This window comes from Glycine max, chromosome 2, assembly GCF_000004515.6.
Source record: "Glycine max cultivar Williams 82 chromosome 2, Glycine_max_v4.0, whole genome shotgun sequence".
Lineage (NCBI taxonomy): Eukaryota > Viridiplantae > Streptophyta > Magnoliopsida > Fabales > Fabaceae > Glycine > Glycine max.
In genome coordinates this window covers 15,849,959-15,877,515 of record NC_016089.4, presented here as the reverse complement: position 1 = coordinate 15,877,515, position 27,557 = coordinate 15,849,959, and the positions used below count along the sequence as shown (strand labels likewise).

The window sequence follows — 27,557 nt, the reverse complement described above, 5'->3', positions numbered from 1 at the left end:
GTGGAAGCAAATCATATCAAGGGTTCCACAAACCACAACATATTGAAGTAAGGTTATTCTATGTACCCAATCCCCTTCCCCAATATCATGCCCAAAATATTGGGTGAAAAAAAAAGAAAATATGATACTCTAAGCAACAGATAGGAGGGTCAAATAAAGTCCAGGCAAATAAATCTAAAATTAGCACTGATACAAACAAGAATGTTAAATCAATACATAAACAACAACTGATACAAAGGAAAAAGTTCCTTTCCCTAAACTAGCTTTTGGATACGGTTGTTTACTTGGCTTCCATTTGCTGTTCAGTCAACAATTTTCAGGGTTTATAACCATGCATGTGTGCATGCATGTCTGTGTGTGAGGAGGTTGAACCAGTTGGGCTTGAACTCAAGAGTGGCTGATGCACAGCAAGATCCTAGTGATCCCACGCCAAAATGTTTTCAGGGAGCTTTACTGTATTCTTGTCTGGTTTATATGATATTTCTTATTCTTTTTTATTTAGGTTTAATTACCCATTTGCTCCCTATAGTTACAAAAAATTTCTCTTTTAGTCCCTATACTTTAGAATTAAAAACATCCTCTTTTAGTTCCTAAACATACCATTTTCAATCCCTTTTAGTGTAGGAACTTAAAAGATATGCATAGGGACTAAATGGGATTAAAAATGGTATGTGTAGGGACAAAAAGTAAATGTTTTTAAGTATAGAGACTAAAAGGAAATATTTTTATAACTATAGAGACCAAATGAGTAATTAAACATTATTTTTATTATTTTGAGGATTGCTTGTTGTCTTCCAATGAGATTTATCCCTTTCTTCAACAAATTCCTTTTCTGTCTCCTAAAGAATGAAGACAGAACCACAAGGCAATTAAAAGATGCAAAGACAAGATAACCAAACTATAAAACTCCTAGAAACAAAGCATTTTCAAGCCAAAACGTCTGCTACATAAGGTGATATACATAAAAGCTGTACAAAATCTTGATGACAAAGCTCATTCAAAGAAAAATGTAGTCAACCCTAGTGAGACTAAGCATTCATAAAAACAGTATGTGTTGAGATCTCAAATTGACTATAGATAACCCTAGTGAGACTAAGCATTCATAAAAACAGTATGTGTTGAGATCTCAAATTGACTATAGATATAGCCAAAGTAAAGGTTTATAAAAGCTTACGCAATCCTCACCTTATGACTTAGCTTTTTGGATTGAGTTAGGTCCAGTATAAATTCAAGGTGGTATCATAGTCTATTATAGGTCTAATATCAGGTCACCTTCAACTATCCAAAAATCTACCTGTCCGCATGGCTTTCCAAATGCAATAAAGGGAGAAAAAAAAATCAATCCTACAATCTCCACACCTGAGTTGTTGAATCTTAGGCATGCTTTGTTGAGATCTCACATCAACTATAGATATAGCTAAAGTAAAACTTATAAAAGGCTTGGGTAATCCTCACCTAATAAGTAAGCTTTTAGATTTGATTTAGATTTAAACCCAAATTCAACAGTATGAAATAATAATAATAATAATAATAATAATAATAATACTTAAAACAAGAATTGAACTCAGCACATTAGGTTTAGAAATGCATTAAGGAAATAATTACAATCTGCTATTTATAAGAATTATTTTAAGATGAATTATATGAGTGAATTGAACTTATCACATTAGGTTTATAAATGCACTAAGGAATGAATTACAATATACTACTTACAAGAATTATGTTTTTAAGATGAATTACTTGAGTGAATTGAACTCAGCATAGGTTTATAAATGCATTAAGGATTTAATTGCAATAATGATTTATTAAAATTTTATTATAATAAAAAATTGGACCATCCTAAATTATTCTCAGTAGTTAAATTTGAAATGACCATGCATACATATACACACACACACTCCATTGTATATGGCCATATATAGTCACAAATAAAAAGGATATGACTGTATGTGGCCATACATAACTCTAAATAAAAGATGTTTGTTAAGTTTTCATTTAACACGTATGACAAGATTGTAATTAATACCTTTTACTGAGGAAAAGTCATTTGAAGATAGCCCACCCTCATCAGACAAGCAGAGGAAAACTGAATTGTTCACAAGATTACCTAATGCAACCAAAATTCCAAGACAAAATTGTGCGAGCAAAAAAAATCCAGGTATTGGATAGTGCCACAGTCCCACCATCTCCCAGATTTTCATGTCCTGTTAAAAGGAATGAAAATATTTGCAATTAGTGGAATGTATGCTTATCAGTTATAACAATTGTCACCCTGAAAGATTACCCGTCCAAGTTTCCAATTCAGAAATGTAAATGCCACATTAAATATATAGGTGCTAACAGCCCAAAAGAGAATGAAGACAAGAAGCAGCCCATTCAATCTGTGCAGACGAAATAACGAAGGAAAGGCATAGACAATGTAGCCGACATAAGCAAGTAGCCCAAATGCACATAAGCTTGCAAAATGGAAGCTCCAAAATGAAAGGACAAACAAGGAGACCTGCAAAATAAAATTAATATGGGAAATCAATAAACAAATCATTTGGTATTAAGTGAACTAAATGCATATGACACTTTACATAAGTAGCTGCAAATGCATCAAAATATATATCCCAAATAGAGATGGCAATGGGTCTTATACCCATTGGGTACTTGCAATGAGTAGAGCAGAGTAAATACCTACTGGATGGGTTTAGTTTGGATAAATAACTGAAAATTTTATGGTCAGGATTGTTTTGATTAGTTTTAATCGTAGCCATCTATTAGAATTATATGGTTGACATTCATTACTCTCATGCTTTCACCTCTCACTTGATACACACACAAAGAGAAAGAGGATCAAATGACACTGCTATAAGTTACACCAACTATTACACTACTCAATAACTTCAAATTTTATCTGAAAATCTATGGTTGGATTGAAAACTCTAATCATATTGATCATATTTACCAAATATTATACTAATCTAAAATTGTTTAATACTCCATTGATATACATCAAAATTAACGTAATATATACTTTTAAAATATATTAAAACAAAATCTTTGAGTATATACTTATAGTTAATTTCAATAAGATTTTACACAAACAAACAAGGTAATATATAATTATAATTCAATGATTGGATTAATAAAAAACACATTCTATTCTTCTTATGTAATGGGTAGTTATTAGCTTTCCTCAGACATGAGAATGTTAGATGAGTTGGTGTATTTTTTCTTTTTTGATCACCTTTGTTCTTCTTGCTTATTCTTTTGTAAGGTGTTCTTAGCTTGGTTGGGCACTACTTGTGCTAAACTAAGAGCTATCAATAAAACTTTTTGCTTTAAAAAAAATAGAAAACACATTCTATATGAAGTTATTGATAGTGAAATAGTTGGTGTAACTTGTAATGGTTAAATAATGTAATTTGATCCCTCCTCAAACACACATACACACACATAAATATAAATATGATGTCATTTGGTATCTTATTGTATAGTGTTTTAACTTTAGATGAATGATACTGTAATTCCGTACCTTGTTTGATGTATTGTTTAATGAATGCTCTTTATTTTATAATGATAGCATAATATGTATGTTTTATTAGTTCATGAAAAAAAGGTATTAAGGGAAATCATTTTTCAATTAACCAAAATGCAAGTAATGAGGACAGGTATGGGAATCTAGGTATGAGAATGCGGATTTAAAGTTGTTACCCATGCCGGTATGCCTAAATCCTACCAATTGTCATCCCCGATCCCATGAAACAAGATTAGATACCTAACCTAAAGCACATTCAAGGAGGAGGGAGTAAGGTGTATATATAATATATATCCTAAAAGTTAATTTTAGTTCAAACATGCGATAAATGTAGACCAATGAAGGAAAGACTACAATAAACAGGGTCACGCCTCTGGGATCATTCATCATTGATAACAGAAAGCAGATTATAACATGTTTTAAGAATATATACCGGGAAACCATACGTGAAAAAGTTGATACTGAAAGTTCGAAAAACAGCTCCTCTGAGTAAAACATTTGTGTGCCTCACACCAGATCTGCACATTTAATTAAGGCACTCAGCAGGATTTAAAGCCAAAATCCACATTCCCAAAAGAAAAAATCTGGAAACAAAAAGTGAGGCTGCAGATGTAAAGTAAAAATACATTCCAATTAAAATAAGCAAAATTCACACATTAATTATCAGTAACCATATTTCTTTCAACCTCAATTTTCATAATGTTATTCTCAAAGGAAAACTTCCTAGTAGAAATCAAACAATGGAACGGAAATTTTCCTCCACTCAATCATAAATAGGTGCATGAACAATATCACATAAAGCATATCAGAAAAGTAGATTTTCATTTGATTACCTTGATTCACGAATAAAAAATGAATGCTTAGAGGGAAGAAGTTGCTCAGTCAAGCTACAATCTGTCCTGGAAATAATAAAACCCATCTCCTCCAAATCAGATTTAATAAAAGACAGCTGCATCACAAGAAAGGAATAATTATAAGTCAAAACATTATCAGTCACAGCAAGAGTATAGTGCATCAGTGAACACAAATAATAAGGGAAAAAGAACTTCACAGTCATATATCATTTTATTTTGTATAAAATAGATATTAGTTAGTTGTTCTCTATGTTGAAAAAGAATGGCAATAATTCAATCGGATATCTTTTGGAAGCACGGTTTCTATTGGATTATTGGCTGCTGACAGTTGTTTCATTTCTATAAACTCTTACTATGGCATCATAGCTGGTTCCAAGAGAGGATTGTGTTGAGCCTTCGGCAGCCAACGTAAAACTAGTTGCTATACCTAATATGAATCACTCACAACAGTTTTTATGTGCTAAAGGTACTTAGGTCATTATTCAGAAGTAGCACAGTGTATATAGCTCAAGGTGTCAAATGAGCTAGAGCCACTGCATCAAAACCCAAATGAAGTGTAAAATAAGCAAGTATCCTCACATTTTCTTGAATGAATGTGGGTAAAGACCTACTTCAGAAGTATATTATTAGGTTTGCTACTTTAAATATTGGTACTATGATAGGTAAGTCTATGGAGGTGGTGAAGACCATGATTCGAAGGAGGATTATTATTATGTGCCTGTAAGAAACCAAGGGTGTGTTTGGGATACTGCAAAAATTTAATTATTGCAATAATCGATTATAAGTATAATCGACTATTGTTATAATTGATTATAATAAGATAATTAATTCCGTTTGGATACCCCAAAAAAAATCAGGTTTTACAAAGTAAATTACGAAAAAAGGTATATACTTATTTATTTGTATTCATAATAATATTAATTAAATGTTTATTTATTTCATATTTTATCATCATTTTTGAATTTTTATAAATTAAATAAATATGAATAATAAAAGTGAGAGACAAAAAATAAATAATAAATAAAAAGAAGTTACAATCTACAGTTCAATAAAAATTTATTAATATAATAAAACTAAGGAAATGTGTTTTTACATCCACCTTCTTCATTCTGTTACCCTCCCCCTCGCTCACACAAACACGTAATGCCACATTGCAGGCATGTGCACCTGCCAAATTCGCATGTGCCACAAATTGTTGTGGGTTTTGGGAATACAATTTTAAAACTGAAATAAGCTGTTTAACAATAATCTAACATCTGGGCTTTCACGCTAAGATTCCCAAACATCATCAAGCTTTTTTTATAAATAGCTGAAATGAGACAAAAACAGCTGAAATTGGGGAAAAAAGTTTTCCCAAACATGCTCCAAATGGGTTAACAAAAATCACAGAAGCTAGACACTATAGAATTTAAACTTTGGTACACAGGAAAGTTAGAGAAAAGAATAGTGTGGACAAGAATTGGAAAGAAAGTGTGATTCATTTTTTTTTTGAAAGGCAAAAGATAATATATATATATATTAAACATAAGGGACACAGCAGCACCAGAAGTGCTGCTGGTGAATACATAGATGCAGAGCATCTAAACCTCCCACCAATACAGAATTAAAACAACAAACCCCCCACAAATACAAGAGACCTAAATTAACCAAAGAAGTCTCCAAGATTAGACGACCAAAAGTTAAAGGAAGTGCAGAAGTCTCTGTCCCTAGATTTCAGCCATGACCACAAAAGGAATAAAGCATCCTCCATGACTTTTGATGTTTCAAAACTTTTGCCTTGGAATATGAGTAGATTTCTATTCTTCCATATCGAGCTTGTTAAAGCAATCCACCATCTGTGCCATCTGTTTTGATTCTTCCCAGCACCATAGCCATCACAGAATTGAGTGTAATGAGCTATTGGATTTGTTGCTAGAGGTCCAACCACTCGCTTCCACCTCATTGATTCCCACCAAAGTCCATTAGTCAATTTACAGTGAAAAAATATATGCCCAGCTTCCTCTTGATGAGATCCACATAAGGGGCAGTGCTGCTCCGGAATGAGAATGTTTCTTCTTAGGAGATTCTGTCTAGTGGGTAATCTATCTTTGATAAGTCTCCAAGCGAAAATCGCAGCTCTTGGAGGAATGTTAAGCCTCCAAATTGTCTTGTAAATATTGGACTGAGGATGATTGCTGTTAGCAGTGATTAGCAATCTATAAGCTGACCTAGTTGAGTATAAACCCGAAGATTCAGCTGTCCAGCTCAAGGTGTCCTTCAAATGAGGCTGAATAAGAGCATTACTAATGGTTTCCATAAAAGCCACAGCTGCACCCTGTTCATGATCAAATAAGTTTCTTCTCCACTTTAAATCCCAGCACCAATGACCATGGGACATGAAACCCATATTAGAAATAGAACTGGTCTGCTGTTTACTGATGAGGAACAGCTGATTAAACTGCTGTTCAAGATTTGAAGCAGCCCCAAGCCATTTATCCTTCCAGAAGTTGACTATGCTTCCATCCCCTACCTTCCAAACCAGATGTTGATGGATAGGACTAAAGTCAGGTTGCTTACTTACTTTTCGAATATCCCTCCACCAATAAGAGTGCCAAGGTCTATCCCTGCCATTATTAAGATCTGCCCAGCCACCATATTTTGAGATAAGAATTCTAGCCCACAACTGATCTCGATTAGAGGCTAAAGCCCATAACCATCTTCCCAACAAGGCAACATTAAAACTAGAGATATCCTTAATCCCGAGACCCCCCAACTCCTTTGGAAGGCAAATATCTTTCCAATTCACCCAGGCGATTTTGGTGAGATCTTGGGAGCCCCCCCACAAAAAATTCCTTTGTAAGGATCTCACTTTATGAGCCACCTTTTGAGGAATTCTAAAAAAAGACAGCAGAAAAATTGGTAGAGCAGTTAGCACTGAATTTATCAGTGTGACCTTCGCTGCCATTGAAAGAGCTCTCTGCTTCCACTTAGACAACTTTGATTCAAATTTTTTAATCAAAGGTTCCCACACCAAGCAGCTAGATGACTTAGCCCCTAGAGGAATCCCCAAGAACTGAAAGGGAATCTCCATCTGTCTACACTTGAGAAAGTGAGCTACATCAAGAACCCAATTAGAATCAGCACCAAAAATCCCCACACTGCTCTTGGAAAAATTAATCTTTAACCCAGATGCCATCTCAAAGCCTCTAAGCATTGCCTTCATGACCAACACATTATCCCATGAAGCTTCTCCCACAAAGACAGTATCATCTGCATATTGCAGAATGTTTACTGGCACCTTCTGCTTCCCTACTAAATAGCTGCTGTACAGACCTTTGTATAGAGCTGTCCTCATCATGCCAGTCAATCCTTCTGCCACAATATTGAAAAGAAAAGGGGCTAAGGGGTCCCCTTGCCTCAAACCTCTAGTGGGGACAAACTCATTTGAGGGACTGCCATTTATAAGAATGGATATAGAAGCTGATTGATTGCAAGCCTTGATCCATTTCCTCCAAGTTGGGCAGAACCCCATTCTGACCATCATATAATCCAGAAAGTTCCATGAAACAGAGTCATAAGCCTTTGCAAAATCCACCTTAAACACCAGAGCTGGTTTCTTACTTCTTTTAGCTTCCTCTATAACTTCATTGAGAATCAAAGTTCCATGAAGGATGTGTCTATCCTTTATGAAAGCTGTTTGTCTCTCATCAATGAGGCCAGGCAATACTTTACATAATCTATTAGCCAATAATTTAGCAATGGTCTTATACATACAGCCAATGAGGGAGATGGGCCTATAATCATCAAAAGACTGTGGGTGATTGATTTTAGGAATTAAAGCCAAGAAAGATGCATTACTACCCTTAGGAAAACATCCATTGACATGAAACTCATCAGCAAACCTCCTGAAATCTGGTTTGAAAATCTCCCAAAACTCTTTGATGAAATTAAAATTGAAACCATCCGGCCCAGGGCATTTATCTCCACTACAACTCCACACAGCCTCCCTAAGATCACGATCTGAAAACGGGGCAATCAGCTCCTCCCTCTGAGTGTGAGTAATGGAATTAAACATAACCCCATCCAAGGTAGGTCTGTCATGGTTTTCTTCTGTAAATCTGGCAGAGAAGAAGCTTACAGCTTGATCCTTAATCAGTTTTGGGTTCTGAACCCATGAACCTTCAATGAGCATACCTTGAATTGCATTATAGTGCCTTCTGAAGTTGATAGATTTATGGAAAAAGGCCGTGTTGTTATCACCTTCCCTGAGCCATTTGATTCTAGATTTTTGTCTCAAGATTGATTCATGAGCAAAAGAAATCTCCCACAATTCCTGCTGTATAGACTTCATGGTCTGCATTTCATCATCCCCCAAGGGTCTGTCCTGGGCTGAAATATCAATTTGGTGTAACTGCTGCTTCAATTGTTGCATCTTATGTCTAGTAATATCCCCAAACTCGAGACTCCATTTTTTTATGCTGGATTTTAAGACCTTCAATTTATTTTTCAACACAATACTCCCCCATCCAGGTTGCTGATCCCCACACCACACATCCTTGACCAGAGCTTGGAAATGTTTATTTTTAAGCCAGCAATCCATCACCTTAAATGGCTTGGGACCCCAATCCACCATGTCTGTTTTTAGAAGAATTGGGCAGTGATCAGAATAGTCCCTATGCAACACTTGTTGAGAAGTATCAGGCCATTTAGTTATCCACTGCTCAGATACCAGACATCTGTCAAGTCTACTCCTCACAGATCCATTTGGCCTACACCAAGTAAATCTACTGCCATGGCTTTTAATTTCCTGCAACTCCATATCTGAGATCCAGTCATTGAAGCCAGCAGTATCATAATCACCCACAGTCCTTTGAGAGGAGCCTATCCTATCATCCATGCTTCTAATACTGTTGAAATCTCCAAGGAAGCACCAAACGTCCTCAGGATTAGAGTCTTTTAGTTGCTTCAGTTGATACCACAATTCTCTCTTCCCAGCATTATCGCAAGGTGCATAAACATTTACTATGGACATCTTCATATCTTCCTTAATCCATTTCCCTGCCAACATTAAAAAATTCGTGCCTTTTACCTTCCTTTCTACCTCAAAGGCTGAATTATTCCACATGCAGAGTAGTCCTCCAGCAGTGTGAATTGCTGGGACACTATCCCAAGCCACAGAAGGATCTCCCCAAAGGTTCTAACAGATAAGCTTAGTAATACAGTCTTTTTTTGTTTCCTGTAAGCAAACTAAGTCCACCTTATACTTTAAGTTGAGCTTGCGAATAGCAGCCCACTTAACCCCCCTCCCCAAGCCTCTACAGTTATAAGAGAGAATAATCATTAGTGCTTCTGTCTACTCCCTTCTCTGCAGCCATGTCACCATCTCTCTGCTCCAAATCTGCCATAAGCCTCATGAGCTGTTGTGGATCTCCCCCATGGGTCAGCCCCATTTGATATATTAATTCACGCTGTCTCTCCGTAGTATCTTCCTTTTCTTTTTCTAAGAGAGCAGGTTTTAACTCTGTTGAAGAGTCATGATGGGCTTCTTTCTTTTTGAACCACTTCTTTCTTGAGTACACCTGTAGATCCTTGGATAAGTCCTGGTGTTGCTGATGAGATCCATGCAACTGGGCTTCTGTATAGTTAAAGGTGGAAGGCCCAATATGATTATGGGCTGTTAAAACACCAGGGGAAGGGGTGTGTGGCTCGTGTGAACTAGACTCCACGTGTTGACCAGACTTGGGAGTTGCTGCTTCTTCCTCATAAAGAGAATTCTCAGAATCACGAACAAAAAGACAGGGGCCTGCACTGGTTATTTGAGGAAGTTTTTCACCCAACTCCTTTGATTCCATTGACTTTTCATAAAACGTTGCACTTGCTGGTATCTGCTTTTCTGTTCCCCATTCAAATTGTTTCCTCATTAAGCTTTCCACGATGTCCGAGGCGGACTTTGAGACCACCAACCTGTCGGACGGGTCATTACCCACTGGTTCGTTGTCGAGACCAGTGGTTAAAGGAGCTGGCTGAGTGTCACAACGGTGACACGCCTTTTCGCTGCCCAGTTCGCCGACTGCCGCTGTCGGAGGTACATCCGTCGACCACGTCCGCACAGTGGCCAAGTCGTCTCCGTCTATGTCAGAGATAATCTCTTCCGAGGACGTCCATGAGCTCCTAGCATGGCGGTACCCTTTTGTCTCCGTACCGCCATTTTCTTCAACAATGTAAACGCAGTAGCTAACGCCATCAGTAAGGACGCGCGTGGTGTGGTGGACTAGCGGTGGCCGCAGTGTCCTCACCAAGACCCTAGCCCGATCTAATCTCTGCATATTCTCAACGTCTTCATCGATGTCAACCATATCACCCACTGCCGCCACCATTTGCCGAATATATTCCGCCTTCCACCCGAGTATCGGAATACCCCAGCAACGACACCATATCAATCTGGTACCCATCCGCAGTTGAGGACTCCATTTCGTTAAAGAGTAGAACGGTGACGAAGATTGTTCTGTCTCTTCACGAATGATCTCTGCTGCTCGCTTATCTGATAGGCCAAGAAGAAGGGTCATGTCGTCACCCATATATTTGGCCGATATGGTTGGGCCTATATGCCACGCTACTTCCTCCTCAAGCCTTTCAAAAACCTCCAGCTTCTTCAATCTGCCTACCCAAACATTTTCATATCTAGCCTTGTCTTCCTCCGAGATGTCTAGCGACAGCGTAGACGATGATGAATCACCTCCGGCAGATTGGTTGTTCGCTCTAGTCAACTGGTACGTCCTCTGTGTTGGCAATGCTGCTACCTCTGCGTATGATCTGTTGACTGATTTATACACTGTAGCTCCACGAGGAGCCTTCCCCAGTCGCGTGTTTTCAGTCATGTCCACCTTTACGCCCGCAAGCCTTTGTCGGAGTGGTTCCTTCGTCAATTCACAGCGTCCATACTTGGGGATGTTAACGTGTAACTTGAGTCCCCGTATGAAGCTATTATCGAGCTCCTTTTCGATGCCCCTCCTGTCGCCTACTCCTCTGAAACGAGCAAAACCGCATCTCTTCCCTTCTCTGTTCCTCCGGTTGGGGATGAAAATCTCTTTCAATTCCCCCCACTGGCTAAAGTGTCGCCAGAGCTCTGCCTTTGTTACCTCCTCTGAGAATCTAGTGAAGTAGAAAGAGGTGATGTCTGCATCATCCCTCCAGTTCCGTCGGGTTGTTTGCTGCCGACGTCCGTTCCTGCCATGTATCTGTGTGCGCAGATAGCTACTCCTCCTTGACTTCACCGTTTTCCACTCAGACTCACCGACTTCCGGCAGCACTGCTTCCTTCTGACGTTCCCTTTCTGTGTTTCGCTCAAAGGAACTGAACCTCTCTCTCACTTTGTCCCTCTCTCTCACATTCTTCCTCTCCCTCTCACTCACGTTCACTCTTCCCCTCCCTCCCACGCACTCTCTCCCACGTTCACTCATGACTCCTAAAAGTGTGATTCATGTGAGGACAAAATTTGAGCCTTAAAATTAAAGGTTTCATAGGAGACCTACAATATCATTAGTAGTTATACACCACAAGTACAATCAGAAACATTTGTAATTTTGTATAAGAAAAGTTACCTTTCTTAGTTTCTAACAAACAAATTGGGGAGGCAGGGGGGGTGGGTTAAACTATAAAAATTCGCACAAGTAGCATTTCCATTGGGAAACTCATGTCAACAAATACTACAACTTCGTAGTGTCAGCACAATTTTAATTTTGCACTGGTTAAAAATTAAGGGGTGAAATGGCACCTAAAAACCTTTAGGGCCATAACAAGCCTATCAATGTGCAAAACGAAATTTACAGGACTACAAAGTAGAAAAAAGTGCATTAGAAATTTAGAATTCTCAAGAACATAGAAAATTTGTCAAGTTTGGTACATTCTACATGTCAGAGCTCTACTACATTAAGAACAAAATATATCAAAATGTGAGAGTAGACAAGCAATACCTAAATCAAAAAGTGAAAAAGCCCAAATGTGCTTAACTAGTCTTTTCCTACCATACTCAGTATTAACAAAAAATTTATAAAACAGATACATACCATTATATAGTAAAACATGAGAGAAATGCTGGAACAAATTTTAGGCCACTCTGAATTGGCAGATATTTTGTAAAGACCAATTAAATCAGCCATCCAATGAATCATACTTGGAAGTTCCATGGGAAGTTGATATATGTATAGAAGGAATATAGTAAAACCTGCATACAGCTGAAGAAGCCTCCACCACCTTTAGAATCACATGCACAGACATAAGGCCATGGGACACAGTGTCAAATAGTTCTATAGAGATTATGAAAGTGCATATAGGAAACATCCAATAAAAATCACCTAAAAAGCCCAAGAAAGTTGCTTGTCAAAGACCAATCCACAAGACCAACACAACTACCAATGAAAAAAGGTAGTGATGCCCATGAAGGATGGCTAATTCCAACAACTAGTTGAATAGCAGGCAATAGCAAGCAAGATGCCACCTGGAGATGAGAACCTTCAATACACAAAAACAGAGAATCCAATGGCATTATTTGCATCAAGATGCAGGTGTGAGAACAAATAAATAACAATTATAAATAAACATAAAAAAAAATAAAAAACTTCGTACCCCATTGCCCATATGAGGGATGAAAAAGGTACAACAAAACATTAAAAAAATAGATCTGTTGAATATGAAAAGCTTATGATCACCTTAACTTTTAAATGACTAAATCTGTGTAATTGATTATGTATTGATGAGACAACTATGTAATGGCTATCAATGGTAAACTACAGTTGTGCAGGGAAGCTTTGGAGCCTCGTGGTTTCCATTTAAGTTAAACAGAGTATATGGAATCCAAGTTCAGCAAAATGCACACAAGCATTGAGTTGGAGGGTAAAATTGGAGATTGTAGCAAACCACAAGTCAGAGAACTTAGGTATCTTGGATCTATAATACAAAATGATGGGAAAATGGTGACATGTAAATCATACAATTCAAGTTGGGTGAATGAAATGAAGGAATGTTTCATGTGTTACTTGTGATCAATCAAGAGAAGCCTCTCAAGCTACAAAAGGAAAATTTTATCACCCAGCCATACGATGAGTTATGCTTCATGGTAATGAATTTTGACCAGTAATCTGACAACAAGCACACAAGCAAACTGTTGCAGAAATGAGAATATTGGGTTGAATTAGTGGATATACAAGAAATGATAGAGTTAAGAATGAGTGTTAGAGAAAAAGTAGGAGTCGCGCCTATTGAGGAAAAGAAGGTAGAATAACACACTAAGATGCATAATATCCTAATAATGTGAGGTAGAGCAAGATCAAGGAAGACACTAATTGAAACCATTAAAAAGGATTTAGATCTAAAATGGTCTCTCTTAAGATTTAATTTTTCTAGAGCATTTAAGAGTAAGGTTTTGAGTACGTGTTTAGTTTGTATAGGAGTATAAGAGTGTACTTACTCCTATAGTTTGGTTGAGGATATTTATGTTCCTTACACTACACCATCCTGTACTACTAGCCAAGTTTAAAGATGGACGCCCACATTGGATACAGTTCTACTATTTCACATGGAATCATGAGTTCTCTAAATCTTTCCTTTTATTGGCTCTATTTTTCTCTCTTTGGGACAAACCCAGTGTTCATCAAAAACATCAAACAAGTTATTCCAGATATATTGGAAGGAAGCTGATGGGCAATGCAAGAAAAAGTGAGAACAGGATTCAGATTTTAATCAGCACATTACACGATAAAGTAGTGAAGGGTCTTCAATTTTGAAGTAAATCAGTAGACTTAATTACACATTTTACAACCAAACTATCATCATTTCGCAAATTTTTTTAGTGAAATTTACCCATGTTTCCAATTTTCACACATTTCACCAATGTTGATGTGATATCGTTTTGTTAACAATTTTTACAAAAAACATTGTTTTATTACCAACATGATGGTAAAATGTGCAAAAATCGAAAAATCTGATGGTAAAATGCGTGGAAGAAAATAACTTGAGTGGTAAAATGTGTGAAAACTGAAAACTTGGGAGGTAAAATTCGCAAAATAATGATAATTGAGTGGTAAAACATGCAATTAAGCCTTATCGATATTATTAATGACAGCACTCCAAACAAAGGATTTGACTTTGGAAAGAGCATAAAATACAGTTATGCAGAGGAAAGGAACATTAATGGGAGAAATTGGAAGCAGGATTCGCAAGAAAATACACCCCCAATGTTTAGGGACCAAATCCTCTTATTTGGATTAAAAAGAGAGATGAATAGAGCTCAACAACACCAAAAGAAACTGAAATTCAGAGAATCCCCTGTCACTTAAATTCTAAAGAAGTAAAAATTACAGGAAACAGTAGTGTAGGATAACAAATAAAACTGAATAACAGGAGCATTGGACAACGAAGAGAGATGAATCTAGAAAAAGCATGCGAAAGAGGAATATTAGTATATTATCCACCCAAAGATCCTCCCAAAATTTAATAAGAGAGCCATTACCCAAATCCAATGAGATGAGAGAAGTAAAAGAACTAAAGAAGCGTAGTCTTGTGATATAAACTTCCATGGTCTATCATTCAAAGCATTGACCACAAGATTAGCATCTCATCCATTAGAATGCAACATACTTCAAATAAGGTCCACCTTTACATCAATCAATCAAGATTTTTTTTTCACAAATAACAATTCAAAGAAAATTGCAGAGTTAGTTGCATTAGCACACATGAGATGACATTCATATGCCAACAGTGGACATTTCATATTGCATGTCTACACCTGGTGCATAGGAAATAAACACACATAGCAATGAAAAGACTACAGAAAAAGAAACAAAAGGGTGAAAGAAACTACTTACAAACCTAAATGTTCCATAATTGATATGAAATGACCCCAAGATGGATCTTGCCATGTTTTCAGAAAATCTCTCTTCCCGTATATATCAACCAAAGCAACAAGAAGAGCTAGCAGTTGTATGACCAGGAAATAAATTACATAAGGAGACTTCCAAGTCTGAACTCTGCAAGAGCACACCCCAGAAACAACAAATCAGTATATTTTAAAAAGGGCAAATCAGGAATAGATGAAAAAGAAATCAATCTCACATCATAAACCCAATCAACTTTGCCCACGAAGCATCTGGTGTACTCCATGGCATTGGCTTAACAGCCCATATTACCAGATAAGTTACTTGAGAAAGTATTGCAACTACAGAAAAGATAACAATAGGCCACAGTAACAAAAACCTCCTGTGGATATGAAATCCTACAAAAGAAAAACAGCAATAGTGCTAATTAAATATAACTGTTAAAGACAACACAAATGAGTCAAACCATAGTATCTAGCATACCAATAGGCAGTATCAAGAATCATCAACCCATTTGAATAATTCTGTATAATTGTTATCACAAGGACCAAGTCCAAGTTTTAACAGTCAAGCACATAATAAACATAAACATTTAAAAGGAGATCTACCAAATCTTTCTTCAAATAGAAGCAACTCCAACTCTGTCAGAATGAATTCTATGTTTAAATACAAATTAAAGGGGTGTGAATCATTAGATTGACACATTCGAAACTCCTTGAATCGTAGATGGACTACATTCCTTACTGAATGTAAGGCATAAAATGTTGGGAGGAACTTGGTCTAAAGATAATCTGTGTAAGAGGCTAGCCCAACAAATAACAATTATAAGTATTAAAACCACTGTTAATCTGCAAATGACAGCTAGAATCTGTCAACTATCCAGCAATAAAATAGCAGAGACAGAGAGAGAAGAGTTTTATTCTATGTAGATTTCTCATGGTAAGGCTATTTGCACATTGTGGTAAAATATCAAAAGTATAGTCCCATGCTATAAGCAACAATAACTTGGAAACCAAACAGAAAGAACTAAGCAGCTTACCTAATTGTGATACATTGTACAGGATGAGAAGAAATGCTATCAAATCAATGAGAGAGATCAAACTCCAATTGATTAAAGCAGCTGCAAGAAAGATGAGCGCATGAGCATATAAAAGTCAGCACATATTTCAAAAGTGGAGTACAAATCCAATACATATGTGTCTACTCTACATAATGAAACCTGACTTAAATATAAGAAAGCCAATTGAAAACAATATTAAAAAACTACATCTAATATTCTTCCTTTAATTGTTTACTCAGTCTAATAATAATCTTCCTTCTAAGTTCTAAATCTTAAAGACTCTAAGAAATAAAATCAGACAGTATATATGTGGATACTCAATAATAGCTACTGCCTAGTGCCTACTTCACTCTCACTTCAAAACCAATCACAAATTATTTAACTATAACAGCATATAATGATAATGATGATTAACGATTTTACAGTTACTCTAATTTAGTTTATGACGACATGAATTTCACTAGGTTGGAATCAATCAGTAACGACGAACAACTTATGCAGCACTAAACTATTAATGCCAGCTTAGCAAATGATATATTATAGGTTTTAACAATAAAAAATGAAACCAATCCAGCTTAGAAGCTCACTCTCACTTAGTTGAGAAAACACAAATTGCAATGCCTGGTACCTGACAGAAGCAGCGAAGGCAGCACGAAACCGGCGAGAAATTTCCCCATTGGATTCGGACTCAACTCACGGCGATCACATCGAGATTCAAATCAATCAGCCGTTACGAGATTCAATAGTGTTTTTTTTTTCGTGAAGGAAGTTTTTTCCCGAATCGCGAAGAAAGTACTTTCCGGCGCAGAGCAGAAAGTCGGAAACTATCGCCAACTCGAGAAAACCGAAATGTTGATTTCGCAGCGTTTCTTTTCTTCGCTCTACAGTTTCAGTTTGACGCTCTAATAAAACAAAACAGTATTGAGATTTCCGCTGATCGAGAATCTTCTAAATCAGAAACCAGCAAAACTAAATATTATTAACATTAAAATAAAGTGATGATCGAAATTCAGACAATATTTGAGAGAGAAAAAAAAAACTGAAATCGCGCTAACACGAGGAAGAAGAAAGGAAGCAGATATTTATGCGACTCTCGATGCTGCGTTTGTCCAATGGAAAATTTTCTTTTTTAAAGTAAAATGAGAATTGAGTTGTTTTCCATTCTCGGGCTTTGGAATCACGTGGCTTGTGCCCGAAGCGGGCTCATATGGCAGGGTAAGATGGTCATTTGAGACATTTTGATTTTGGTGCCATCCCCTTTTAAAAACCATGACTCGTGGCGCTCAAGTCTCAACAAAATCTTAACGTACTGAACTGAACCCATGAATACCGAATATTCTATTGCTAACCTACCAGTCTTCATTCTTCAACGTACAAATTACTCACAAAGTTTCCCTGAATAATGGATAAAAGTATGATCAATTAATGTAAAAATCTAGAGCCTTGAATAACAATTTGGCCTTTTCTTTTACAACAAAAAATTGGTCCTTATAATATAAAAAAAATCATTTTATAATTTTTTTTAATTTAATTCTTGTAAATTTTGGTTTTATAATTTTAATCTCTATTTTTAATAAAAACAAATTCAAGTATTGACATGGTTGATGATGAGGATATCTTCAAAACGTCATTACTTAATAGAAACATAGAAGACTGTCTATCTGTATTTTTATTTTACTATCAAATTTTAGTATATTAAATCTTGTATATTGAAACAATTTTTTATTATAAATCATGACATGTATGTTAATTTTTGATTTTTTTTAATACTTGCTATCTATTCACATTTTTTTAACCTCTTGTGTCTCTAATGTTTATAGTAATATAATAATTTGATAGTAATGCATAAGGATAATGCATAAGGGTGTATGTTGACCATATGAGAAAGAAAGATCAGACAATTTTTTTTAAAGGCAGACAACTACTTATAAACTACTTATAAAATGGTAAGGATAATGTTAAGATATTAGAAAGTAGAGAGGTGCAAAAAGCAATTTGAGGAATGTAGAAAGCAATTCCCCCAAAAAATTATTTCAACTTCCACTAAAAGGAATGACTAATTGCTTTGTGTACCCAATATTTTTCTAATGCACCCAGCAAATTTTTGCAAATTTTGAAAGTACCCTTGCTAATATACAGATTCGCAATTTGTATAATTGATACAGATTTGCAATCCGTATCAGATTCACAATCCGTATGAATAATACAGATTGTCAATCTGTATGAATCATACGGATTGTTAATCCATACGATTCATATGGATTGCAAATCTGTATCCCTATTTTTTTAAAATAAAATATTTTTAATGTTTTTTAATAAATTTAATTATAATTTTTTTATAATTAGTACATTAAATAGATTTATGATTTTGGTCATATTATAATTAATTTTGATCTAATAATGTATTATATATATATATGTATATATCAATTTTAAATAAAAATCATAGGTTTAATAAAAAAAATTATATATCAAAAAATTAATTATTAGATCAAAATTAATTGTCATAAAATTTATTATGTAAACTTATATGTGCATTAAATATATATTAAAAATTTTAATGTTATATATAATGACATTAATTTTTAATTTAGTTGATTAGAACGTCATGCTAATAAGGCGAGATTAAGAATCCGTATATCAGCAAGGCTATTTTTGGAATTTACAAAAATTTACTAGGTGCATGAAGAAATTGGCACAGGATGCTTTCTACATGTTACCAATTTCATGTTGGTTTCCTTTCTTTCTAATGTTTTTTTATATGAAAAAATAAATGTAGAGTAACAAAATGATTTGCTTACCTACTTAATTCCTGTTTCCTCTTGAGTTACTTTCTCTTAACATTTTCGTTATTTTTAAAAAATAATAATATTTTCGTTTATAAATATCTGATTAAATATTTTTTTAAAATTTTAATTAAATTCTACTTTTTAATAAGTATATTTATCAAAAAAAATTATTTTATCAGGACAATTTATGCAATTAATAATTTTCTAAAACATATACATTACTTTAAGACAAGTTATGTGTTAAAAATATATATTTATTTAATTTAATATGATTATTTTCACTTTTTTATTTTTGGCTAAAATATATGTTTGATTATTAACTTATTTTTCAGTTCTAAATTAATTTCCTATGTTTTAAAATTTTAAAAATAGTTCTCTAAAATTGTTTTTTAGTAACACGTTGATCCTTTCTTTTGTTAGTTTTAACCGAGCTATGTTAAATTGCTCATTGGCTAATATGACTCTCCCGTGGCGGTGCAATTTTCATCACCAGAAATTGTAAGAAGATGGTAGAACGTTGTACGAGTCCGATTGTGTTGCTCTGTCTCTTCTCATTTTCTGCACTTACTCTAGCTTTTTCGCCATGCCCCCTCACTGGTTAGTTCTTATGCTTATTCCTTTCCACTTACTTTCTGTCTCTTATCATTTTCATTCGTTTGTGACTTTCTTCCAATTTCTTTTTTCTTTTTCTCTTCCTTATTACTTACTTCGATGTCTGTTCTCCTCTTTAGTGGTCTTTTTCACTTTTTGTTTTTTGGATTCTGAATTATGTTCCTTCGCACCAAACAAGTTACGCTGCATACGTGATGCTCGACGTGAATTGTTTGCTCATTATGCTTTGCACAGTATGTGTTCGATGATTTGTCTTAGCATCACGACTAACTCTGCTTGCTATGTATATTATTTCTATTGTAGGCATTCTATTTCAATCTAATTCGGGTCTTCTGTGCTTTAATAATTGGAACTAGCATGCATTTTCTATGTTGGATTCTTGCAAATTGTTATCCGGGTATTATTGTTAATATATGATATCGGTGGGATAATAAAACTCACAAACACATGCAGCGGAAGAAATAAAATGAGAGAGAGAGAGAAGTTTGGTTGGGTCTTGCTCCACCAATCATTCACGCAAACTAGAGGAAGAGAACTCAACTTTCATTCACTCATTCTACTGATTTCACTAAATTCATGAGTGGTCTTTTACAGGCAAAGCAAAACAATAAACTAATCAACACTTAATGACTAAGTAAATAGTAAAATAATATAAGAAGACTCCATTGCTAAGAACAAAATGTCGGTGCTTTCTTCTTTTCATGCGGTGCATGCAGTGGATTCAAGGCCGTGTTCCGGCTGTATGGGCGGTGTACTATGGCAGTAAACGATTCTCAAGTCTAGAAGCAGAATTTTGGTCCAATAAGAAATCATTTCAGGCAGTCAAATATTTTAACTTGATTTAAACTTCTAACAATATACAACTCGCTGCTAATAAGAAGCCTTTTTGGGTATGAAAAGGATCACAGGGTAGTGCTTCATTTTCGGTTATTTATCCAGATGTTTGTTTTGGATACCAAGTGATGATTCCTATCCTATGTGTTTTTTTTAATAAACGAAATATTGTCAAAGATGATAAAGTGTTACTAGAGGTGTATGTTTTTACTTTGTTCACTTTTTTCTGGGTTCATTTTTTGAATCCACAAATATGCAGGGTTACCGCTGGTGAGAAATATCAGTGAGATTCCTCAGGATAACTACGGTAGGGCTGGTCTCTCTCACATGACTGTTGCAGGTTCATTGTTGCATGGAATGAAAGAGGTATCCAACTTAATCTTTCTGAGCATTTCCTTCCCCTTTTAACTCATTTTAAATTCATAATTTATTTGATGCAAAATATCACATGACAATGGTGAAATGAAGTTGTGACTAAAATATTATATTAAGCAAACATGATGCCAAACTGTATTGGATGATAGGTTTCAAGTAGTAATTGTGAAGAAGGAAGTCAACCCAAAGAGCAGCTGTGTATAGTACTTGATGGTTACGCCTTGTGTCTACTGTAACAGAAGATTTGTTATTGATAAAGTTACACAATTAGTTTGGGGTAAAATATGTTTTAGGTCACTCAAAATATCTTGAAATTCGGTTTTAGTCCCTATAAAAATTTAATGCTTTTATTTCCTATACTTATCGAAAGTGATGTAGATATAGTCCCTCATTAGCAACTGGGAACATGTGTTTTTATTTAAATGTAGAGACTAAATTCGTATTAATTTTTTTATAAGGACTAAAACCAAATTTCAAGATACTTTGAGGGATTAAAAACATATTTTACCCTTTTTTTTCTTAAAAAAGAGTTTACTTTTTACTATGGTAATGGATAGTGACATAGTCCAAAACTTCTTATTCTAAGGTACTGAATCCTGTTTGGCAGCCATCTGTGTGGTCAATGGTGTTCAAACTGTTTATATATTATTATCATATCTCCAAACTTTTCTGGAACAGGTTGAAGTATGGCTTCAAACATTTTCACCAGGAACACACACCCCAATTCATAGACATTCCTGTGAAGAAGTTTTCATTGTTCTCAAAGGGAGTGGCACTCTTTATCTTGCATCAGATTCACATGGAAGATACCCTGGAAAGCCACAGGAGCACTTCATCTTTCCAAATAGCACATTTCATATTCCTGTTAATGATGCTCATCAGGTAAACCACTAAAAGCAAACTGAGATTTCTCCAACTTAATTTGGTTTTGGAAAAAAAATTGGGAATTAGAAACAACCTTTTGAATAATTTATTTGGTACAGGTAAATTAGTTTAAGGTGCTCCTTTTGATGCATGTGGTTTGCCTAAGCACATTAGCAATGAAGATTTAGAATGTTAAGTGTCAACTTTTACGTGTTGTTGATCACGTGATCTCAACAATTTTTAATGTTTGCATTAAGGAGCTATATATTTTCAACAAATTGAAATATTGATAAAGGGAAAGATAAAGATGTTGTGGATACTTTTTGTCATTTGAATAATGATAGTTATGCTTGTTAGGGTTAGGGAGAGAACATCATGTTGTGAGAAGTTTAAAATTTTACTGAGAAAGTATAACAGGCTGGCATGTAGAGCTAGCCCTGTCTTGTCAGTTGTAAACTGTAATGCGTGAGCTTGTTGAAAAGTACAAGCTTTTGTCAGGTCTGTGTGCTGTCAAACGATGTCCAAAGAAATGCAAGTTGGTCGAACAAAGAAACTCTTGGGAGTTTGTTAGAACTTCTTAGTTCCATTTCCGTTGTTTATACTCTACTCGCGTCAATTTGATGAAAAGCAGGATATCATATGATTGTTTAGAGTATAAAAAAGTAATGCCTGCCCAATAGAATTGAAATCTGTAAATGTTGCAGAGAGCATTAGCCAATGAATCATATACATTTCTTTATATAGGTTAATCCAATTCTTACTTGTTCTTCGGTGATATTTATGTTTATTCAAGTTCTTCTGGAAAACTTTGGATTTTTAAATAACCAAAGATAATCTGCATTGCAGCTTTGGAACACCAATGAGCACGAGGACTTACAGGTGCTTGTCATAATATCTCGTCCTCCAGTTAAAGTGTATGTGCTTCTCTTCATGTTTCATACTTTACTAACAAGTTGATAGTGGTAACTCTTGTCCTGGCTCTTTCAAACATGGCAAACTGCTGAAGCTCTTTATTGATTAGTGCAAATGCATTGTTATTTCCAAGTAACTCAGTAGATTGTATCCCCAAAAATACCTGTATTCAACTTGGTTTTCATTTTCTGCTGTTTATGTTAGTTTCTTCTCATGCTTCTTATTTGTTAATGGCCGTCTTTTGAATGTTTTGGTTATTGATTAGGTTTGTATACGAGGACTGGTCCGTGCCTCACACTGCAGCGAAAGTGAAATTCCCCTACTACTGGGATGAGCAATGTTATCAAGAACCTCCAAAAGATGAATTATGATTTATAGTCATGGTTTACACATTTTATTACTGAGATTTTCTATCACTGTAAAGTATTTTCTTAACTGAAAGTCAAAGCTATCAAGACAGTGCCGATTAAAAAAAAAAAGAAGCTATCAAGACAGATTTATATTGATTAGTCTTATATCACTGCTTCATTCATAAAGACTTGAATGTGTTTACCTTCTGTAAAAATTGCCACGATTTGATCAAGATGATTATACTAGAGAGAGGGAGAGAGAGAGAGAGAGGACTATTGATAGATGTATAGCAAATTTTGGAACTCATACAGCTTTTACTTATAACGTCGGATACAGGATCTAAATGTGCACTCAACAATCATTGAAGGGCCATTAAATAAGGCAATAAAAATGCCAAATCTTTTTTTTTTTTGTAGAGAAAAAAAAGTGAATGTTTTTTACCGAGATGAAGAACTTCCGAACCAAGTATATCATGTATAATAGTCAGGAGAAAGGCCGAGTTTGATAATTTTCTCGATGATTTCCAATGTTCCGAAACCTAGGGTATCTAATACTCTTAGCGGCATCAACAATCCTGCATATGTATTCACTTGTCTCTAATGCAGTGTAATTTTTCTCTGGCTCCTCTCCCTGAAACCTTACATTAACATTTCTCCACACACCAAGATTAATAATATGTCAATAGGCACACTCCTCAAATCCATCTAATGTTCTATCACTTGCTTAGAAAGGCTCACTCGTATGCTTGGGCCATGTCCAATGTTGCATACTTACATTGAAAATCATGAGAGGAATCTGGAATCAGTCTTATCCCACAAGGAGAGTCACTATTCTCTGCATGAAGCGGATAGTTTATACCATGATATGTAATAAAATTCAAACAATCCCCTTATGGAAAGTTGCTGCAAATATTTGGTTTTGAATTAGTTTGGTTACATCTTTACAAACTAGAGCAATATGTTATTCTAGTAAAGCAAATAGGCACATAATATTGAAAAGATAACTACAAGAATTAGTTAAGAAGGGAAGGATTATAGAAATTTGTTCCGTGAGAGAAATTTCTATCACATTTTCTTATTTTATCATTTAAAATAAAATTAGTTTTAATTTCATGTATCAAATTAGTAAATACTAAATTTCAAACGCATGTGATGTGCTGGTTCATTTAAATTATTCATTTTTATATTATATTTAGTACTTTTTTAAATATATGCACATAATTAAAATTATCCATTTTTAAAATATTTAGTAGTCCATTAAATATAATTACATAAAACTGGGGAAGATTAATTTGATTTTTTATTAAGTTGATATTTTCTTAAAAAATATTAAGCCTATTGAAATTTATTATGATTTATTTTTTCTCAAAGAAACAATATTAAAGTAATACTTATATGAAATGTATAAATTAAAAAAATAATATATAATAAATAAAAAATATAATTATTTAAATTTGAGTATTCATTTTTGGTATTGTGAATATTATGTTTACATGTACTTCAATTTTGTGTGTTTGTAAGTAATAATTTTTAATATTTATTGTAAAAAATATATTTTAAAAGGATCTTTTTAATCATTTTGAAAATATGTTTTAATTACATGATATTATTGAAATTTTGAATTAATTAACCTTATGACTTAAATTGAACACTTTCTACTCGTGCAATGAGATTTGTCTATCATTATTACTTTTACTATTATTAGTAGTAGTAATAGTAGTATATAATTATTATTATTTGATATTTTTTAAAGTTATTTATTTATAATTTCTTCAAAAAATTATTTATAAGAATAATTATATGTTTCAAATTTTATATGTATGATTTAACAATAATAAGTATTACTTTTCTATAAGTATTGTTATTTATAGGAGTTACTCTTTTTTTAAAAATATTACACACGCTAATATTCATATGTTACTATTTCATTTTTCATTCTAAGTGAATTAAAAAAGGTATAATAATAATAATAATAATAATAATTATAGCATTTATAATCTATAATACTATTTAAGACTTGGATAAAATTAAATTAAAAAACAAACTATACTAATATATATATATATATATATATATATATATATATATATATATATATATATATATATATATATGGACAATGCAAAGTAAGTTGATGTTGAATAATGACACCTTGAGCCATGTAATGTCAACAATGTATCCAATTAGGGTTGACCTAGTGAGAGGTTAAAGTAATATGAATGAGTTCTTAGTTTCAATTCCAATTATCACTACTATAAACATTTTAAAAAAATCAACAATAACAATAATATTTTTTTTCAAGTAGAAAAAGGAATAACGAATATTAGAATTAAGGTTGGCAATGAACTAAACTAATTTGAAATTAATTTGAGATTCAATTCAATAATTAATTCATATAATTTGGTTAATGAAACTCATTATATAAAGGAGTTGGATTATGCATTTGATCAACACATTTAGTTTAAAAAGTAGTTCTCTCTCCCTTCCTCTATCTATTTTTTTTTACCAACTTTCTCTCACTATATATTCGTATAATTCATTTTATATTAATTTTATTTTTACATGAAATAAATATATAAATAAAAACATGTGATATAATCAAAATGTTGAATCGAATTTAGCCAATGAGTTCAATACTTAAATTGAATTGTTGTCAAGTTTAAATTTAATTGCGTTGAACTAAAATAAATCGAATTACGAGCCCAATAACTTCCTATCAAATGAATACAGTTGGGTACTTGGCTCTGGCCTAATTGGAATTTATTTCTATTTGCTACTAGAATATTTTTTTATCTAGATCTTAGAAGTGTAAGCATTCATTTTTAAGCTTCTGAATCAGGAATGGCATAAATTATGTTATACTTGTACTTCTTACCATCACCATTCTGTTCTGTCCACTGCTAATGAATATCTTCAAATCCGTTTTTTCCGAAGACCCGGATCCTCCACGACCCGGATCCAACCATGCATCGCCAGACAAAGCACCGGATCCCCATTCCCCGCCCCGATCGAATGCCACCGAGTCCGCTGCCGGAGGAGGCGGCGGCGACGGTTGGAACTTCGGCGGCCTCATCAAAACCCTTACATCGAAATCGGAATCCATAATTGAGACCTACCGTCGCGATCTGCAGGAATTCGGCACCGGTTTGAAGAAAGAGATCGAGGTCGCGCAGGGTTCTCTCGGGACCGTGGGCCACGTCATCGATGAGTTCGGAAACACCGTCGTGAAAGGAACGGCTCAGATCATATCTCAAGGTAAGGACGCCATCCTCGCCGTCAATCTCGATTCCGATTCCGATAGTAACAGCGCCAATAGAAAGAGCCTCGATTCGGTTCGGTACAGTAGGTTCGACGCTCAGGTTCGTGCTATTCAGGGTGATGTTAGCACTTACTCCGAGGAGCCCGAGGATTTGAATGAGTTCAATGAGTGGAAATTAGGGTTTTCGTTGGAGGGGAAGGGTGAGGAAATGGAGGGGCTTTTCAGAGAGAATGATGCTATGGAGAGTGTTTACAAAAAGGTTGTTCCAAATAGTGTTGATAATGAAACTTTCTGGTATAGGTATTATTATAAGGTTTATAAGCTCAAGAAAGCTGAAGATGTTAGGGTTAGGCTTGTAAGTGGAATATCTGGGGAAGATGAGGATTTGAGTTGGGATGTTGAAGACGATGAGAATGACGATGGTGGGATTAGATGTGATGCCAAACCTGTGATTATGAATAAAGAGGTTGGTGGTGAAAATGTGGATAATACCCACTTACATGTTGATGGCAATGAAGAGGGAACAAAGAGATTGGATGTGGAAGAGGAGTCTAAGGAACAAAAGAAAGACAATTTATTGGAAAGTGAGGAAGTTGGCAACAAGGTGGATAAGTCTGTTGAAGAATCACAAGTTGAGAAATCTGAATCTGTTGGTGACAGGGGTGGTGTTGATGAGGCATCGAAGTCAAAAGCGGATGATGGTGTGAGCAAGAATGATTCGACAAGTGAATCCGATGAGAAGGTGGTAAAGGATAGGGAGGTTGGTGATGAGAAAACTTCTGGTAAAGGTAATGAGTCTTTCACGGTTGAAATTCAGCAATCGGCAAATAAGGAGGAGGAGGACCTTGGGTGGGATGACATTGAGGATCTTAGCAGTATTGATGAAAAGAAAACAATGCAGAGTGGTGGCACAAGCAAAGTTGATTTGCGGAAGCGGCTTAGTGCTGCAGAAGAAGACGAAGACTTGAGTTGGGACATTGAAGATGATGATGATGAGCCTGCTAAGGCTTCAAGTGTTTAATGCATTCTATTATGATTTCTCAATGGAAGTATATGGTGTAAGTGTCATTTTCACGTAAAGAAATTTGTCGGTGTTTTTATACTTTCAGAAACTGGGATAGAAGTAGTATTGTTATCTGTTCTATCCCTAAAATGCATGAAAAGTAACTGTTTCTATGTTATTGTTTCATATTCTGTTCTTTATTTTGGTTATTCATCAATATATGGTGACCATTATCAGACAGACATTTCCTATCTCCTGTTCTAAGTCTGTCT

At 34.8% G+C, this 27,557-nt stretch overlaps 3 protein-coding genes across 8 annotated transcripts in view; 2 read left to right on the top strand and 1 right to left on the bottom strand.

The window, feature by feature from the left end:
• LOC100792646 (piezo-type mechanosensitive ion channel homolog) overlaps positions 1–17,392 on the bottom strand; it is a 35,813-nt gene extending 18,421 nt beyond the window's left edge. The window contains exons 1-10 of one of the 5 annotated variants that reach the window (XR_001384810.3): positions 16,916–17,392; positions 16,267–16,347; positions 15,466–15,625; positions 15,223–15,380; positions 12,711–12,867; positions 12,423–12,609; positions 4,357–4,472; positions 3,957–4,041; positions 2,285–2,500; positions 2,027–2,204 (exon numbers count right to left, since the gene is read on the bottom strand). Coding sequence is in view for 4 of the 5 variants with exons in the window: in XM_006575029.4 (XP_006575092.1) it covers positions 2,027–2,204; positions 2,285–2,500; positions 3,957–4,041; positions 4,357–4,472; positions 12,423–12,609; positions 12,711–12,867; positions 15,223–15,380; positions 15,466–15,625; positions 16,267–16,347; positions 16,916–16,964 (1,387 nt within the window). In the remaining variant the exon portion in view is untranslated. Of the gene's footprint in view, positions 1–2,026; positions 2,205–2,284; positions 2,501–3,956; positions 4,042–4,356; positions 4,473–12,422; positions 12,610–12,710; positions 12,868–15,218; positions 15,381–15,465; positions 15,626–16,266; positions 16,348–16,915 lie in introns of those variants that run through there. The other 4 variants (XM_006575029.4, XM_006575030.3, XM_014767349.2 and 1 more) reach the window with 4 other exon arrangements.
• A 2,105-nt stretch (positions 17,393–19,497) lies between these two features.
• Positions 19,498–23,642, top strand: LOC100801817 (auxin-binding protein T85). Of its 2 annotated transcripts, none has more exons than XM_014767344.3 (5): positions 19,498–19,673; positions 20,782–20,888; positions 21,576–21,779; positions 22,608–22,640; positions 22,939–23,642. In XM_014767344.3, the coding sequence occupies exons 1-5, from the start codon at positions 19,583–19,585 to the stop codon at positions 23,005–23,007; spliced, it is 504 nt and encodes a 167-aa protein (XP_014622830.1). In that variant the 5' UTR covers positions 19,498–19,582; the 3' UTR covers positions 23,008–23,642. The 2 variants fall into 2 exon arrangements, with proteins under 2 accessions (XP_014622830.1, XP_003518935.1); XM_003518887.5 differs by having other exon boundaries at positions 19,500–19,673; positions 22,608–22,675.
• A 2,044-nt stretch (positions 23,643–25,686) lies between these two features.
• LOC100792113 (BSD domain-containing protein 1) lies at positions 25,687–27,525 on the top strand. The gene has a single exon (XM_003520170.5). The coding sequence runs from the start codon at positions 25,927–25,929 to the stop codon at positions 27,301–27,303; it is 1,377 nt and encodes a 458-aa protein (XP_003520218.1). The 5' UTR covers positions 25,687–25,926; the 3' UTR covers positions 27,304–27,525.
• The last annotated feature ends 32 nt before the right edge of the window (positions 27,526–27,557 follow it).